Raw genomic sequence first — 18,365 nt, 5'->3', positions numbered from 1 at the left:
ATCCTCCTGCCTCAGCCTTCCAAGTAGCTGGGACTGTTGAATACACGTGTAACCATGCAAAGCTATAATTTCTAGTTATGAATATTTTTATGTATTTGGTACCGGGTCTTGCTACACAGCTCGGACTCATAGTGATCCTCCTGTTTTCTGCCTCCCCAGCACTGGGATTATAGGGGGCTTGCTCTGGTGCAGCCTGTGGTGCTTGGGATTGAACCCAGTCCCTGTGCTTGCAGGTGCTTAGTCTACTGAGCTATTTCACTGGCCCATAATTTCCAGTTACAACATCGGATTTTTGAGCCAAAGATTATTTTATACTTTTTATCCCTTTATATGTGGAATGTTATGTAGGAGATTTGAGCTATTTATTCCTTAATTCTTTGGTAGTTCTTAGTTCAGTATTTGTTTTCAGTATGGGGGATTAAACCTAGATCATTCACGTTGAGCTCCATACCCCATAATTCATTCTCTCCCTCTCTCCCTCTCCCTCTCCCTCTTCCTCTCCCTCTCCCCCTCTCCCCCTCTCCTTCTCCCCCCTCCCTCCCTTTCTCTCTCTTTCCCCTGCCTCAGCCTTCCAAGCGCTGGGATTACAGGAGTGCGCCACCACACCTAGATGAGGACGCTTTAAAACAGAAAGTTCTCAGGCTGGGGATGTAGCTTAGTATTAGAGTATTTGCTTAGTGTATGCCAGAAAAATAAAGTTAATAAAGAAAGGGCTGGGGAGATAGCTCAGTGGAATAAGTGCTTGTGTGACAAGCACAAGGTCCTGAGTTCAATCCCTGGTACCACCAAAAGAAAAGAAAAAGTTAATAAAGAAAGTTCATTACACTGAGCATGAATGAATTATACAGCTACATGTTACCTACAACATAGATGGCATCAGGAACAGAATGTTACAAGTCAAAAAGTCACAGGACAAATGATTAAGATTCCATATGTATGAAAGCAAAAACAAAACTAATGTGTAGTTTATGGGTGCACGTACTTGAATTGAGCATATTAGTTTCCTGTGGGTTGAAAGGAAGTTCCTGTGCACTGAGAAAGGACATGCAGAGGGCTGCAAAAGTACAAGCAATGCGTGATTTCTTAGGCCAGGTAGCATATGCCTAGGAGTCGGGGTGTTGGTGTTCCTGCTTTGGTCTTCTTCTTTAAACAACCTTTGTAGCTTTTACATACAGTACTTTCATGGACACTGAATAAAAATCATTATGGGGATAACCTCCCTCAACCACCCCTTTCCATCCTTCCCCGTGAGGAAGTGAAATGCAACAATTTCTCCAATGCTCTTTTCTAAAAGCTCTGGAAGTATTTTGCATTGGTTCAAGAAGCCCTCCAGTGGTCCTAAACTTGTTTCTGAGCAGCTTTAATTCAAAGGTGCTTAGGCAGAGGGTGAGTTCAGAACAGACACCAGCAGTAGATGGGGGACAGTTTCTGTTTCATGGCTCCGTGAGGGCCTCTTTTCAGGAATTAAGGAGGTTACAGTTTAGGAGAAGTTTGGAAGCCATGGGTTGCTGTGGTCTCTGCAGCTGGTAGCAGGAGATGAGGCCTGTTGAGGCCAAAGAGGCAGACTGTATGTACATCAGATAGGCCATGCAGGGACCAGGACAGGAGAAAATGAAAGGGAAAAGTAGTGAGAAGACTGCAAAGATCCAGTGTGGCGTTGTGCATGAGAGCCAGTGTTCTCTACCAGGCTTTCCCACCAAGTAAGTGACTTTTCGGGAAACCTCTCTCTAAGCATGGGTTTCCTCATTATTCCTACAAGAGGAAAAATGTCAAGGCTGTACATTTGGGGTCCTTTCCAAGTCCATTACTAGAGAAGTTGTACTGACCATGTGGTGCACAAGAAGACATGGGAAGAAGCATATTGTTCCTTTCTAGGTGTGAAACTGGCTCGTGGTGCTGCTTTACTGCAACTGCTATTTGCCAGTAATGAGCATTCTTCTCCTCAGAAAGAGTACAAGGCAGGGAACGTAGTCTAAGCAGCTTCTGTTTTCCAAGAAAAAAAAAGCAATACCATCTCTTACTTTGAAGGAAGTGGTACTGGGGATTATACCCAAGGCCTTCATACTGAGCTCAATGCTCAGATCTTTTATTGTTTAAGACAGTCTCACAAGTACAGTCTTACTACTACCTAGATCCCCCCCCCCCCCCCCGAACCAGGGATTGAACTCAGGCCCTTGTGCTTGCCAGGGAAGCATTTATTCCACTGAGCCATCTCCCCAGCCCCACTACTACTTAGGTTCCCCCTGCCTCCAGAGTGCTAGGATTGCAGGCATGCACCACCATACCCAGCCACCTCTTAGAATTTTTGCAGAGATGAAAAACTATCAGCTGAGCATGATGACTCATGCCTGTAATTCCAGCACTCAGGAGACTGAAGCAGGATGATTCTTGTGAGTTCAAAACCAGGCAAGCTACAAAGTGAGTTCAAGGCCAGCCTGAACTGCATAGTGAGACCCAGTCTCAAAAAGGCCAAAAAAAAAAAAAAGAGTGTTTCCTTTGGGTGTGGTGGCACACATCTGTAATCCCAGCAATCTTGCAATGGCTCCAAAGAGCAGCTTCCCCAAAGGTCCAGTGGGTGCTCTAGGCTCCAGAGCAAGCCTTAATCTTTGTCATCTTAGTTACCCATCTTGTCTGTGTTTTGTTCTGTATGTCTTTTTTGTGTTGTGTTTTAATTAGCCACCTTTTTAGGCCCTAGGGTGAGCTATTCCGTGTGATTGTGCCTTTGAGAAACATTGGCCCTCCTTAGACCTGAATCCTTGGCCTGAGAAACCCACACCCACTGTCCACCTGCTACCCATCTTGTTTGGGAAACTGTAGGACAGCAGTGCCCAGTGTCCATGTAATCCACTTAGTGCTAAGTCAGATGTTGCTTTGCTGGCCACATCACCAGCTGAGACTTCAGGTGATACCCTGGTGCTGTGTCTTGGGCCCTAAATGAGGGACATGATCGCTAGAGCTGAGCCAGCTTCCGTCGCATCAGGAGGAAGGAGAAAGTGTATGCTCAGGAATGGAGCAGACTCTATATCCGGTCTTTTTCAGTGTATTCCCTTAGAAGATACCTAAAAGGGAATGTGATTTTTGTCTTCCCTTGCAAGCTGATAGTTCAGATACTTTTATTTTTTTTCTAATACTTTTACAAAGATTGTATCCATAGCCTCATTTTCCAAAGCTTAAAAGTCACTTTGACTTCCTCAGAGCACAGGGCTCAGTGTAGAAGTTGGGTAATGTTGGCTCTGTGACTGCCTTTTCCTCATTGCTGAGACAGAATAACCAGTACCCAAAATTAAAGGAAGAAAGGTTTATTTAAGCTCACATTTTATAGAAATTTCAGCCAATGATTAGTTGGCCCTAAGGCAGGGTGCATGGCAGAGGCATCACAGAGGAAAACAGTTCATGGCATGCAGAAGACAGCAAAAGCAAGCTAGTGAAAAACTGCAAGTAACTAGCAGCAGGTCTCTTTCTGTCCCTTATATTGTATCCGGGCTCTGCCTTTTGGGCAGGTAGCACCCACACCTGAATCCTAGTGCCCTTGGTCGTAGCATTTCCCTATGAAATCTAGATCCAGCCACCTCTGAAAAAGCCCCACTTACAAACACATGAGGCTTTAAGGGGACATCTTAATATAAGCCATAACACTGACGCTGGTCTGCAGTTAGCACTCTGGTGTCTGAAGAAGGATATTAGAATCTGGCCCCCAAGACTCATCTCCCCGTCTCTGATAGCTCTTTTTCTCTTCCTTTCAGGGAATGTGCATTTCTTCTCCGGTGGCCTTTTATTTTCTCACCGCCATCATGGAAATATCATCATTTCTAAGGATCACATGAATTCTGTTTCTTTCTATGATGGGGTAGGTAGCTCATGGCTTTTGGAGATCAGAAAGTTTTACATATAGTTTTTTCTCTTTTTTGCAGTCCTAGGAATGGAACCCAGAGCCTTTATACTGAACTTCATCTCCAGCTCTTTTTTATTTTGAAACAGAGTCTTAGCTGCTAAATTGCCCAGCTTGGGACTTGAATTTGCAGTCCTTTTGCCTAATCAGTGCTTCAGCATTTGCCAGCAAGTATCCATGCCCAAGCCATTCATCCCAAAGAGTACAAAGAGGTAGACTGAAGAAGCCTCAGTGGCTCCTTACAGGCAGTCTCTGACCTACAGATAGGACTATAAAGGGGCCAAAGATGGGGAAGTGGCTAACCTCCCATGTGGCTTAGCCCCACCTCCCTGGCATGTACTCAGGCTTAATATCTAGTTTCATGAATCCACCAGCCCTAGTATCATTCTTCCCCTTTTGGGAAGAATAGCTTTGAGTTTCCCCAGCCTGTACTCACTGGCAGACACAGCATACCTCCCAGTGGGACAGAGCAGCAGAGGGCAGGCTTTCCATTGACCCTGGTCTCAGCCCAAAATCGAGCCACAAGCCAGAACAAATGAGATGGGCTATTCTGGTCAGATTGCTCAGAAGATGAGTTAATGAGCAAGTCTTTCTTTCATGTAAAACCTGTCTTCTTAATGAGTTCAGAATTGCAGGCAGATCAATTGGCCCTGTTAAATAAAAACCTTAGCTGTGAGGCACGGCAATGCATGCCTGTAATCCCAGCACTCCAGAAACACTGTAAACTTGAGGCCAATCTGGACTACCTAGTGAGTTCAAGGCCAGCCTGAGCTACATAGTGAGATTCTTGTACGCAAAAAAAAAAAAAAAAAAAGGAAAAGATAAAAAGAAAGGAAAGCAATCATTGAAGTATAGTTTTTCATTTTGGTACCAGGGATTGAACTCAGGACCTTGCACTTGCCAGGCAGGAGTTTGTGCTCTGAGCTGTCTCTCCCCCATGAAGTATACCTTAAATACAGCTAATCTATCTGTCCATTGAAAGCTGTAACAGGTGTATAATTCATGCAGTCACCATCACAACAAGCAAGATACAGATATTCCTGGCTCATGCCTGTAATCTTAGCACTCTGGAAGGTTGAGGCAAGAAGATCACAAATTGGAGGTTATCCTGGGCAAGTTATCAATTTAGCAAAATTCTCTTTAAAATTTATTTAAATAAAGGCCTAAGCTATGGCTTGATGCAAAAGCCCTTGATTCAATTCCAGGTACCAGGAAAAAAAATTAAATCGTGCCGGGCATGGGTAACACATTCCTGTAATCCCAGCACTTGGGAGGCTGAGGCAGGAGGGTCATTGAGTTCAAGACCAGCCAGGGCTACAAATGGAGCTCAAGGCCAGCCTCAGCATAACAAGACCCTTTCTCAAAAAGACAAAATGAAATTTAAATCCTATTTGGGCATGATAGTACATGCACGTAATTCTGGCTGCTTGGGAGGTCAGGGCAGGAGGATAACAAGTGTGAGCCGAGCCTTGGCAACTTTATGAGACCATCTGATAAAAAGAAAAAGGGCTGGGGGGCCTGCCCCTTAGCTTAGTTCTTTAAGTGGCTGCTTCAACAAAGCAGTCAGGCTCAGGTTGATGCAGTTCGATCCCCACAACTCAAGTCAGCCAAACCTGCCCTTAAGGCATGCGGAGCAAAAAAGAAAAAGGGCTGGAGATACTCCTTGGTGGTGCTTGACTCACAGACCCTATGGTCAATCTCCAGTACTACAAAAACAAAAAATTTAAACCTCTGTGCATCAAAGGATGCTTTCAGGAAGAAAAACAACCCACAGAATAAGAAAATATTGGCGAATCATACATCTGATAAAAGATTAGTGCCCTGAAAGGAATTTTAAAACGTCATTGTCAGTGTAGGACAAAGACCCCTGTACTGCCCGTCTCTCAAGTAACCAAGTGTGGAAAGTACATCTGCTCTTGCCCCTCGATGCACTCTTGCCCTGACACTGCTGCCCATGTGTTCTGACACTAGCTACAAGGACTAGGCCCAAAGAAGTGGCTTTTCTCACTGATGTTCCTCTTCTTCTCTTTAGGATTCCACCAGCATTGTGGCTGCCCTTCTCATCAACTTCAAAAGCTCACTGCTTCCCTACCTGCCAGTTCATTTCCATGGATCAGGCAATTTTCTGATGATTGCCCTTTTTCCAAAATCAAAGATATATCAAGCATTTTACTCAGAGGTAATACCAGTTATTACTCCATAAAGCAACTACTACAGTTTTCCCCGTAACAATTTAGATGGTAAGACAGTGTCTTGGTGCTAACAGTGAGATGATAAGAGCAAGCGTAGCAAGGGCTGAAGGGAAGGAGTGGCGGCCTCAGTAATCCCTTTGGATTCTGGAATGGTACCCTTTCCAGTGAGGTGAGACCTCAAAGAAACTGACCAAACTGCTGGAAGGCTTAAGGCAAGAGGATCAGAAACAGACCAGGGCCAGCCAGATAGCTCAGCAGATTAAAGCACCTGCTTAGGCAGATACAGAGACCAGGGTTTGATCCCTGGTGTGCTGTGCCAGCCCTGCCCTGGGGTGCACTGAGACAGTGATTGAGACTGGGCATGATGGTGTGCATCTGTAATCCCAGTGCTTGGGAGACTAAAAACAGGAGGATCACTACAAGTCCGATCTGTATAGTGAGACCCTGTAGACCCTGTACTAACTACATTTAAAAAAAAAAAAGAAAGTAAAGAAAAGAAAAAAATGAGACTGGCCCAGGCAACAGTAAGATCCTGTCTCAAAAATGAAAGTGGGGGCTTAGTAGAATAAATGCTTGCCTGGCAAACACAAAGCCCTGAGTTCAATCCCTGGTACTGCAGGGAAAAAGAAAATGCCTGGGCATAGTGGTGCACACTTATAATCCCAGTATCTGGGAGGCTGAGTCAGGAGGATTGCTGTGAATTTGAGACTAGCCTGTGTTACATAGTGAGTTCAAGGCCAGTCTGAATTGAACTACATAGTCTACATAGTAAGACCTATCTCAATCAATCAGTAAACAAGAAGAGTACTGGTTTAACATATGCAAAAAAAAGTGAAAGGGCACTTGCCTAATACATGTAATACCCTGAGTATAATCCTCAGGTTTTTTGGTTGGGGAGGGTATTTTTGAGCTAGGATTGGGGCCGGGGAGATAGCTCAGTAGAAAAGCACTTCCCTGGCAAGTGCAAGGGCCTGAGTTCAGTCCCTGGTTCTGCCAAAAAAAAAGTGCCAGGGAGATGGCTCAGTAGAATAAGCGCTTCCCTGGCAAGCACAAGGGCCTGAGTTCAATCCCCAGTTCTAAAAAAAAAAAAAAAAAGAACTAGGCTCTCACTGTATTTCGGTCTGCCCTGGAATTCACTATACTGTCTCCACCCCCTGAATGCTGAGATTATAGGTGTGCCATCACACTCAGCTCTAATCCGTAGTTTCTACCAAAATACAACAAACAAAACTGAACAAAATCTCTTTAGACTTTTAAGGAAAAGTTTTTTCCCCTTTAAACACCAGTTAGCCTTATTTACCTTTCAGCTGTCTTACTGAGTCGTGGGTCCGACCTAAGGCTCTGTACCAAAGCCCATGTCTTCTTCCCTGGGGCTCAGAGTCCCTGCCCTTGCAGATGGTCCCACTGGCAGGCTGTCTGTCCAGTAAAAGTGCTTACACAAGAGAAGGATTGCCCAAGAATCACACGACCCACTTACAGACCAAGCGGTAGCCAGAGTCAGGCTGGTGCCAGCCTCATGACAGGTGGCAGTTCTTGGAAAGGTATGATTGCAGCAGCTAGTCAGGGGCAGTGTCTCTCCCTCAGGACAGACACAGAATAGAGAGAAAGACTAATTTTGGCTGCAGAGTGACTTCTCAGCCCATTACTGCCCATGAAGCCTTCCTTCCTCTCTGTGCTTATCCTTTCAACCTGGGAACCTATGGATGTGAGGGCAGTCTGACTGTGACATCTGTCACTCCATTGACCACCAGGGTTGGTTTGACTGGCAGTGTCCCTTTATCCCTCATCGCTCCATGCATATCCCTCCTGAAGCCATACACCTGTCAAAGAGGATGACCACTCTAATAGAAGAGGACCGCCTGCTAGAACTTCCAGACAGGCTCTTCATCTGAGAATCTAGAGACAGACTTGCATTCTCTCAGCCATCCCTCTGCGGACACAGGAAGTGCCTGACCCTGTCAGCAGGGAAGAGCTTGCCCTGGTTGCCAGAGAGTGTTACTTGACACCTTCCTCCCTAAGGAGAGGAATCCAGAAAGATGGTTTTGGCTTTGAAACACATAAGACAGAATTGCTTCTGGCCTTATTTTTTGAAACAAACTTGCTTGTTATAATGGCTTTTCTCTTCACTGATAGTCTAAGTTTTCAACAACCATCAAATCCCCATGTGGATTCCATATCCTGTTGTTGGATTTAAAGTGTGTTATTTGCTCAAACTCTGTTTTGTTTAGGTCTTCTCCCCCTGGCAACAGCAGGATACCTCAGGGCTGTCTTTAAAAGTGATCCAGGAACGTGGATTAACTGTGGAACAAAAGAGATTGTAAGTGGCTGCCTGCATTGCTTCTGCTTGGTTCCCTGTGCTGTGGGCGTGCTCTCTGCAGGATGCCTCCCCTTATGTAATGTAGGGCTTTTGGCTTCTGGAGAGACCAGTGGTTGTTTCTGTGCTGCCAGCTTGCCAGTAGCCAGTGCCCTGGGGGAAACAGAAGATGAAAAGATGACTGCACTGGGAATCAGAAAGTAACTACTGTGAGGGCTTTGGGACCACATTCCTTTGTGGCCATGCGAGTTGTCAGGCACCATTGCCACATTATGTTTAAGTCAGCTCTATCACAGGCCTCTGGCTTGAAAGCCTCTGATCTAGCTTTGTAGAGCAGTGTGTTATACAAGGAGGGACTGTATAACCTGTGAGCTTTTGCTGTTCCAGGCACTCCAGTGCACAGAAGCTCTTCGCTGCCCTGAGTCATCCCTCGGGGGAGAAGTGGAGTTCTCTAAAGCTGCTCTTAGCCAGGCTCCCAGAGCTGGATTGGTGAGTCCTCTGTGTGTGACTTTCAATGCCTAAAGTGCCAGCTCTGAAATGTCAGAAACCTCCAGTTGGTCCTGTGTAAATTCCTTTTTCTTTATACCTTCTTAGGGGTTCTTATAAAAAGTAGTAGTGGCAAACCATATAAAATTTTATTCACCAGAGTAGAACACGGTGGTGCACAGCTGTAATCCCAGCACTCGGGAGGCCGAGGCAGATTTCTGCAAGTTCAAGGCCAGCCTGGGCTACATAGTTTTCAGGACCAGCCTGAACCTACCTAGTGAGACCCTCTTTCAAAAAACAAAACAAAACAAAAATGTATTCACTAGAGAGAACCTTTCTAAGACTTATTTTTCAGCAATAAGAAGCTGCTCATCAGGGCCAACCAGATAGCTCAGTGGATTAAGGCACCTGCTTAGGCAGAACGCAGAATGTGCCCCGCCCCTAGGGCACACTGAGATAGCCATTGAGACTGGGTGTAGTGGCATATATCTGTAATCCCAGTGCTTAGGAGGCTGAAAACAGGAGGATCACTATGAGTCTCATCTACATAGTGAGACCCTCCACCAAATGCATAAGAGAAAAAATCTGCTCCTGTATTTTGGCATATCTGGCAAGGCTAGTGATAGTAACTTAATAGCACTATCTTTGTTTTTCCAGGTTTCTCCAGCATTTTGCTTTCAGCAGCATTAGTCGGGAGCCTGTGATGCGGACCCATCTTCCTGTCCTGTTGCAGCAAGCAGAACTGAGCCCTTCTCACAGAGTAGAGAATGACAAGGTAGAGGAGCTCAACTAGTGTGCTGGGAACTCACAGAAGGATAACCCTGAAAGCCTGGATGTTAGATCTTTTGTGTCAGTTAACAAAAGCTTAGGTGGAGGCTGGTGAGATGGCTCAGTGATCTAAAGCACCTACTTAGAACAAGCTTAGCAAAGCACCGGGACCGCGGTTCAATCCCCCAGCACCAATCCCCCGCCCCCTGGTGGGCTGAGCTGGCCACACACACATAAATAAATAAATTAAAAAAAAAAAAAAAGCTTAGGTGGAATCCCTTTTATAAGTCTGTCCACCTCCTTAGATAGTGATGTAAGACAACACACAAAACCCACTCCATACAACTGTGTCAGGCCAAGCCCTGTGACACAATAAACCCCGACATTTTGCAATGCCCTCCCCTTCTCTATGTCTCTTGCACTTTACTTAGTGCCCTTATACCATCATCTCATTCTGGTTGTGACTAGGATTTACCATACCCAACAGTGGATGGCACATTGTGCATACTATTGTTATGCCAACCTGGCTAGAATGACCAGAGTAAGATGAATCTCTAGATAAACTTTATCCTTTCCAAAGTGATCTCTTGGGGGCAGCAGGATGGTGGAAGGTAGTACTGGATATTGAACCCAGCATCCTTGCACTGAGCTACATCTCTAGGCTTTTTTAATTTTAAAATATGGTCTAAGTTGTCCCAGTTGGACTCAGATTTGTAATTCTCCTGCCTCAGCTTTCCAGAGTCCTGAGATTATAGATATGCACCACCTCACTAGCCTTGCACAATGGATTTTAATCTATTCCTACCTCATGCTTTCCTCCCACCATTTTTTGGGAGATATATATCATAATAGATTCAAAGAGGGCATTTATTTCTGTACAAATCTAGAAGACACTTAGTTGCAAAAGGAAACAGATGGACTAAACAATTAGAAATACCATTTTTTCCCTTATGTGTACAGGTAAAAAGGTTAACAATGGAAATTTGTTAAATTTTATGTAAAAGATACTATAGGACTGGCCATAAGAAAGTACCTCGCTGTGCTCATGTATGCAGTGATTTGAGGGGCTGATGCCTGGGCACTGAGAAACTGGAACCAAGATGGAGGATGCTCGATGAGGGGCAGGATAAACAAAGTGTCAGTTACATGAGAACTGCCTAGAGAACAGGGGCATGCAGTATAGAAGCCCTGGTCAGAGAACAAGCACAAGCGCCAAGTGCCCCTAGCAGAAGTGGGAGCCACTCTGGGTGATGAGTGCTCCAGGCTTAGTTCAGTTTAAGTTTCTGTGACTGGCCATGCCTTGGTGAGTCTTGTGTATTTTGAAATAAAACATATACCAGTGCTGGGTATGGTTGTGCACACCTGTCATCCCAGCACTAGAGAGGCTGAAGTGAGAAGATTACCAGGAGTTCAAGCCCAGCCTGGGCTACTTAGTGATTCCAAGGCCAGCCTGAAGTGCATAGTGAAAGACCGTGTCTCAAAAACAACAAAAAGGGCTGGCAAAATAGCTCAGCAGACTAAGTGCCTGCTTAGGCAAGCACGGGAAACGAGGCTTGATCCCTTGCACCACATGCTGCACCGGCCCCACACCAGTGTGCACTGAGCCAGCCACCAAGTCCAGGCGTGGTAGTGGTGTATGCCTATAATACCAGAGCTGGGGAGGCTGAAAACATGAGGATCACTACAAGTCCAATCTGTGTGGCGAGACCCTGTACCAAATACATAAAAATATATATATGCCCTACCATGCTCTGCCATTAGCATAAATATCCTTCAGCACTTGCATGGTTCCTGTCCTCTGCTGGATGCCTTCTTTTTTGGTGACTTTGTTTTTTGTTTTGTTTTGTTCTTTTTTTCTTTTTTCTTGGATCGAGGATTGAACTCAAGACCCTGTGCTTGCCAGGCAAGCGCTTATCCTATTGAAATATGAACTATCGCCCTGGCCCGTTTTTTCAATTTTAAAAAGAAACAAAAAAATAATAATAATAAGGGCCAGTATAGCTCAGTGGCACAAGTGCCTGCCTAGCAAGTGCAAGGTTAAGTTCCATTCCTCGTACCAAAACAAAAGAGAAAAAAAATTTCAAACAAGATAATCGGAGGGTGGGGCCGGGGAGATGGCTCAGTGGAATAAGCACTTCTCTGGCAAGTGCAAGGGCCTGAGTTCAATCCCCAGTTCCGCAAAAAAAACTAGATAATCGGAGGGTAACAATGATTAATTCATTGCATGTTATTATCCTTAAATTGGTTACTCAGAGTACAAAATATCAGCATTTAATTATCTAAATTTGGTGACTTTTATTTGGTGTTTTGGTTTGTATTTTGGTAGCACTTGCCAGGCAGACACAGACCACTGAGCTGTCTCCCCAGCCCATGTTTGTTTTTTGAGACAAGGTCTTGCTGTGCAGTTCAGGTTGGCCTTGAAATCACAGTACAGAATGTAAAATGCTCTCACTCACCACACACTCCTGCCTCAGCCTTCTGAGTGCTAGGATTACAGGCATGCACCACCATGCCTGACCAATGCCTTTCTTAAAGGGCTTTGGAATAGACACCTCCCAAGGACCTGTTTCTGAGTGATCGTGTAAGGAGCTGAGGACCATCCGGGTAGCTTTTCTCCTCAAGAATCACGAGTGCTACCCAGACCCAGGGATTTTCAACTCAGCCCAGGCCATGTGTTTCAGACCGCGCAGGCAGCCTGGCAGAAGTATCCCAGTGCAGCTCCTATCCTCTGCCCTGCTCGCACACCAACATGGCCCAAGGCGTTTTTGTCCCAGACCTTTCTGCCAAGTATGTTTCTAAGGAGTATTCTGTTGGAAAGAAGTCATAATATCCTTAAATTCTCCTTTATAGAAGAGCTGTGTGAACTCAGGCATGCTCTTTAACACAGTGTGTTTTAACTCGTATATCACAACCTGCTACACTGAAAGTAAAGAGTAAGGCTGCATTTTATGTGGTATTTGCTCTGGGCCAGGCCCTCTTGTAAGCACGTTAGGTAAGTTTACTCTGCGGTTCCTAATCCCTCTCTACAAGTTAGCATCTATCATGGTCCAAAGTCACAGTCCTGGTGAGTGATAGTGCTGAGGTTCAAGCCCACAGAGCCTCCCTCCAGAAGTCAGTATCTTCCCTATACAGTGCTGCCTCTCACTTGTTTTTACTTACTTATTTATTTGTATTGTACAGAAAGGTATAGGGTGTATAGGGTGTTCAGGGTCTCACTACTAGACCGGACTTGTGATCCGCCTGCTTATAGCCTCCCAAGAGCTGGGATTACAGGCGTGTGTCACCACGTCCAGTCTCAATTGCCGTCTCAGTGGGCCCCAGGGGCATAGCCCCCGGGAATCGAACCCCAGCGTCTGTGCCTGCTTGCTGGGGCTTTAATCCACTGAGCGATTTGGCCAGCCCACGGCCTCTCACTTGGATTGCAAACCTATGTGGCTTCTTTTATGCAGGTCATCATCAGCATTATCACTGGACTCCCAGGCTGTCATGCCAGTGAGCTCTGTGCTTTTCTGGTCACTCTGCATAAGGAATATGGCAGGTTAGTGTGGTCACTGTCTTTGCTTTGGGGACAGGGGTTCTGGGCCTAGGCCTGGCTAGGCATGAGGAAACCTTAGACATGTACTAGCCTTCAGTAGTTATTCATCCAGCCAGCTGCTTAACACACTGTGCTGAATGCTTCCTGTATGCCAGGCACTGCTCTGACTGAGGGAATTCACTGAAAAACAGAACAGACCAGAATATCTGCTTTCATAGCACTTACATTTAGCTTTGGGGAGTGCATAAAGAAAATAAAGCAGAGAAAGGTATAGTAAATACAGGCTGCAGCAGGGGAAGTGGTACACACCTGTGATCAGTTCAAGCACTGGAGGGGTGAAGGAGGGGATCCCACAAGTTCAAGGCCAACTGGGCTATATACTGAGTTCAAGGTCAGTCTGAACTGTATAGTCAGATCTCATATCAAAAAAAAAAAAGGATACAGGCTGGGTTCCAGATTTAAATTGGGCAGTCAGAGAAAACCTCATTGAAAAGGTGACATGCTTGAGCAAAGACCTGAAGAAATAAGGGAATGACCCATGTGCTGTCAGTGCCGTGGCATTGTAGTAGCAGGGTGAGGCAGGTACAAAGACCTGAGAGTGTGCTAGCCAGTGGGCAAGGTCATGACCATGATGGTTATAAACACCTGGAAGCAACTACGTAGGGGCCACATGCGCCCAGGTGCATTGAGGCTGTGCTGACCCTGGTAAAATGGGGAAAATCACTCATCCATGACTTCTGGCTGGCAGATTACTAATCAGCCCTGGCTGACTGAACCAGACGTTTAATATGTAGCTAGTGTACTCCAAAGTAAGTATCCTGCAGGAGGCCATAGAAGAATTAAAAGATTGAAATTGCCTAGCGAGTTGAGAGATGGGGAGGAGAGTTCTGAAGAAATGCTAGGGAAATGCTGGACTTCATTTAATAAGTATTTAATGGCTAACCAGTTTCTCAGGTGTAGGCCTTTCATTATGCACACATTCTGAACTCTTTACCTACTCTTTCTTTGTTTTTTGTTTTTGTCTTCTGGAGACAGTATATGACTATACAGTTTAGGTTGGCCTTGAGCTCACTTTGTAGCCCAGGCTGGCCTCAGACTCAAGGTGATCCTCCTGCCTCAGACTCCCAAGTGCTACCTTCTTTTTCTGTAGTTCCAAGATTGCTTTCTCCTTTATGAATTCAGTTGGCAGAATGTGTTTATGGGCCAAGGAGATAGCTTGGCAGCTTAAGTGCCTGTCTGGCAAGCACAGGGTCCTAAATTTGATACCTGGTACCAAAAAAAAAAAAAAAAAAGACCAGTAGCAATCAGAAATTCTTTGGGAGTACTAGTTACATTTGAATTCATGGCTGAGCTTATAGAGCCAAGCCTGTGAGTGTTCCATGTTCTGAGATTACATTTGGTCTTTCTAGGTGGATGGTTTACCGCCAAATCATGGATAGCTCTGAATGTTTTCATGCTGCGCACTTCCAGAAATACCTTTCCAGTGCTCTGGAGGCCCAACAGAACCGTTCTGCCCGTCAGTCAGCTTACATCCGCAAGAAGACCAGACTCTTGGTGGTGTTACAAGGGTGAGCATTGGAAATCTTCTGTGATGCTCTAGCTGGGGCGGTGAGCTTGCTGTCACTGTTAGCCCATATGTGGCAAACCTGGGCCACAGAGCAAACACCGCATGTGCTCTGTGTCTGTGCTGCGCAGACAGGCCCTGAGCCACCATACTGTGGCCTAAAGTGATGAGCATAGTTACACATAAGCTTGCAGCTTGACTTCAATATCATCACATCCCTTAGGGCCAACCAAGTAGCTCAGTGGATTAAAGCACCTGCAAGCAGGCTCAGGGGCCCAGGATTCAATCCCTGGGCCTACCATGCTGGCCCCACCTCCGGGGCACTCAGAGACTGCAATTGAGACTGGGCATGGTGGCACACACCTGTAATCCCAGCACTTGGGAGACTGTAAACAGGAGAATCACTGCAGTTACAATCTAGTAGTGAGACCCTGAACACCCTGTAGACCCTTCCCTAAAATACAGAAAAAAAAAAAAAAAAATCATAACATTCCCCAAGAGGCAGGGAGTTATGGGATCTGAACAACAATGACCCCAAAAAGTCTTCCTTCACCATTTTGATGAGGGCTGGCCTCATCTTTTCATTCTTCCTATAGAATTACACCCTCTGCCATCTCCAGCCCAACCCCCATGCCCTGGCTGGCTAGCTAATTCAGGGGCTTCTGGGGCCCCCACGTGAAGAGTAGGTCTGGTCAGTAGGGTAAGAAGCTTCGCCTTTGTGACTGGTACCAAACCATGATTGCAAGCTACCTAGCTGCTGACGTCCCTGTCTCATAGGTGGGCCTCCAATATGGGAGTGCAAGTTCAATAAAGCATGCCCCTCTGCTCAGGGGACACTGGAGGAGAGGAGCTTCCTTTAACTGGTTCTTAAGTCTTCCAGGGAGAAGTCTCTCAAAGGTCCCTAGCACCCAGGACCAGGCAGAAACATGCCAGGTCAGGAAAACATGGGCTACACGTGTCACTAGTTTCATTATGGTTAGTAATAAAGAAGCCTTTGGCCATTCTCACAAAGTACTTTTGTGTTGTACTGCATTACTTGGGCTCATAATAGTTGGTGTTTGCAGTAGGCTAGTTATTTCCAGTAAAGAATGGGCCCAGACCCAAAGCTATCTGGGCTCCTAGCTGTGGTGGTGAGGTGAGGTGGCAGGCAGAACACTATGTCAGAACCACCAAACACCAGCAGACCTGTTTTCACCCTTGCTGCCATTGTCCTTCTGTCCACCCTCTGTTCTGTCCACCCTCTTATCCTGCTTGTGGACCCAATCATAGAAACCACAAAGAAAGAGTCTGGGTTAGAAATTCTGTTTCCTTCTGGTTTTCCATTGCTTCCAGTGGTCAAAGGATGAGCCACCCCAGCACTTCCCCCTAAGTTGCCAATTTGGAGTAACTACTGGGGATGTGGGTGTGGAGGGGAATTGACAGCTTCCCAGTGTGCAGCTGAGATCATTTCTGTCTTTCACCATTTCAGAAGGCACCATAGACTCCTCTCTCTGACTTTATGCATCTGCAAGTATCAGCTGTCCTACTCTCTTGGCTGCTTCTACACTGCTGTTGCACTATGCAGGTAGCCCACTCTTGCAGTATGGACCCATCCTTTGCCCAGTCACAATCCTAGGATATGAGTGACCCCAGGAACTTCCCTGAGGACTCGTCAGGATATTGTCTCAGTGCTGTGGCTCTTTACTCAGGCACTTCCTTGTCAGCTGAACCTGAGAAGGATCGTGTAGCAGTCTGCTTTATAATGTGTCCATTTCCTTGCAGCTCATTGCATTACTGAGGTTGCTGGTAAAAGAAGATCCCAGAGGCTTTTTTATTTCTTTAGTACAGTGTATTTTTATTAACATCTCTTAATTTTAAAAAACATTGGGCTTCAGTGTGATATTTTTGTACATACATGCGACATATATTGATCATGAGAATTTTATTTCTTAAATAATTTTCTTCCTGGGGCCAGGGAGGTGGCTCAGTGGAATAAGCGCTTCCCTGGCAAGCACAAGGGCCTGAGTTCAATCCCCAGTTCCACCAAAAATATAATAATAATAATTTTCTTCCTGTTTTTTCCTTTGGTTTTGTGAGACAGGGTCTCACTATCCAGTCCCAGGCTGACCTTGAGCTCCCCACAATCCTTCTGCTTCCACTTCCAGAGTATTGGGATTATAGGTATGCATTGCTATGCCAAGCTATTATATAATCATTTACAGTATTTTGTGAAGCAAAACCTGTGATACAGGGCAAGAGCTACCTGGTCCCATTTAATTTAGTGTAGTGGTATAATGGACCCAGTGGTGTTGAACTTTGACATCAAGTAAAACTATTAAAGTGTAATCAAAAATTGAATTTTTTATTTAATTGAATATTTTTATCTTTTTAGAGATAAAAACACAGCTGGGGGCCCAGGAGATAGCTCAGCAGACTAAAGCACCTGCTTAGGCAAGCTTAGGCAAGCACAGGGACTGCAGTTCTATCCCCGGCCCCACATGCTGCACCAGCTCTGCTCCCAGGGCTGGCTGAGCTGGCCAGAGTCCAGGCATAGTGGAGCACACCTGTAATCCCAGCACTGGGGAGGCTGAAAGCAGAAGGGTCACCACAAGTCCAAGCTGTATAGTGAGACCCTGCAACAACCAAATACATTAAAAAAGAAAAAAAAACAGCTGGGCATGGTGGTAGCTGTCACGGTTACTCTTCTCTCCTTGCTGGGACAAATACCTAACACCCAAAATGAAAGAAGAAAAGGTTGTTTAGCTCACGGTTAGTGGGGGATTCAGTCCGTACCCTGCTGGCTCCAAGGCAGAGTAGCACATGTCAGAAAGCAGCTGTTCAGGACAGTGGCAAAAACAAGAACAAAAAGAGAGTGGCAGCAGCTCCTGCAGCTGACTAGCCTCTCTCCCCTCCTTATATTGTAATGCAGATTACCTGCCCCAGGATAATCAATCACAAACTCCAGAAGCTGAAGGGAGAGAATGCTGACCAGAAAGTAGCAAAGAAAAAGCCAGTTTTTGTTTTGTTTCACTTTCATCATGCAAGTTGGGGTACTTTAGTTGAAGAAAACTAGTCTAAGCTCTACAGCATGAGCCTGGGCTTCCTTTGGCAGCCAGGGCTCCTCCTTGAATTTGGAGGCTTTACCCAGGTGGACTTAGGGTTGAGGGAGGGAAGAAACAGGGCTCCTGGATGAGCCAACATGAAAAGCCAAGGACCTTCTGGTTTGGAGCAGTCCCCAGACACAGAGCTCACAGAGAAGCTTTAGACCAGTTTTTCTTTCTAACCTTTACTATTGAAGTCAGTGCAGGTGAATTGAAGGCTCTGAAAGTAGGGGATTCCTAGCTGCTCTCTAAGGTAAATCCCATTGTATTAAAATGACTGGAGGGGCTGGCGAGATGGCTCAGTGCTCTAAAGCACCTACATGGAACAAGCTTGGCAAAGCACAGGGACCACAGTTCAATCCCCCAGCACCACATGCCAGCCAGCCCCGCCCCCTGGAGGGCTGAGCTGGCCACACACACACAATAAATAAATAAATGTTAAAAAAAAAAAAAAAATTATTCTAAAAAAAAAGAGCAAAGAGGTTTAAAGGCCAGCCAGATAGCTCAGTGGACTAAAGCAGCAGTGACCGCAGTGCT

At 45.7% G+C, this 18,365-nt stretch overlaps 1 protein-coding gene and 1 non-coding gene across 2 annotated transcripts in view; both read left to right on the top strand.

Moving 5' to 3' along the window:
- CUNH20orf194 (chromosome unknown C20orf194 homolog) overlaps positions 1-18,365 on the top strand; it is a 152,922-nt gene that overhangs the window by 110,095 nt on the left and 24,462 nt on the right. Inside the window, exons 21-27 of the mRNA XM_023718572.1 lie at positions 3,744-3,847; positions 5,922-6,068; positions 8,310-8,398; positions 8,783-8,884; positions 9,539-9,656; positions 13,099-13,187; positions 14,594-14,752. Coding sequence (XP_023574340.1) covers positions 3,744-3,847; positions 5,922-6,068; positions 8,310-8,398; positions 8,783-8,884; positions 9,539-9,656; positions 13,099-13,187; positions 14,594-14,752 — 808 coding nt within the window. The remainder of the gene's footprint in view (positions 1-3,743; positions 3,848-5,921; positions 6,069-8,309; positions 8,399-8,782; positions 8,885-9,538; positions 9,657-13,098; positions 13,188-14,593; positions 14,753-18,365) is intronic.
- Positions 1,772-1,981, top strand: LOC111817537. The gene has a single exon (XR_002821712.1). It is a non-coding gene; the product is annotated as a small nucleolar RNA U3 (small nucleolar RNA).

Source organism: Octodon degus, unplaced genomic scaffold, assembly GCF_000260255.1.
Source record: "Octodon degus isolate 3935 unplaced genomic scaffold, OctDeg1.0 scaffold00060, whole genome shotgun sequence".
Lineage (NCBI taxonomy): Eukaryota > Metazoa > Chordata > Mammalia > Rodentia > Octodontidae > Octodon > Octodon degus.
This window is presented reverse-complemented; position numbering and strand designations above follow the sequence as displayed.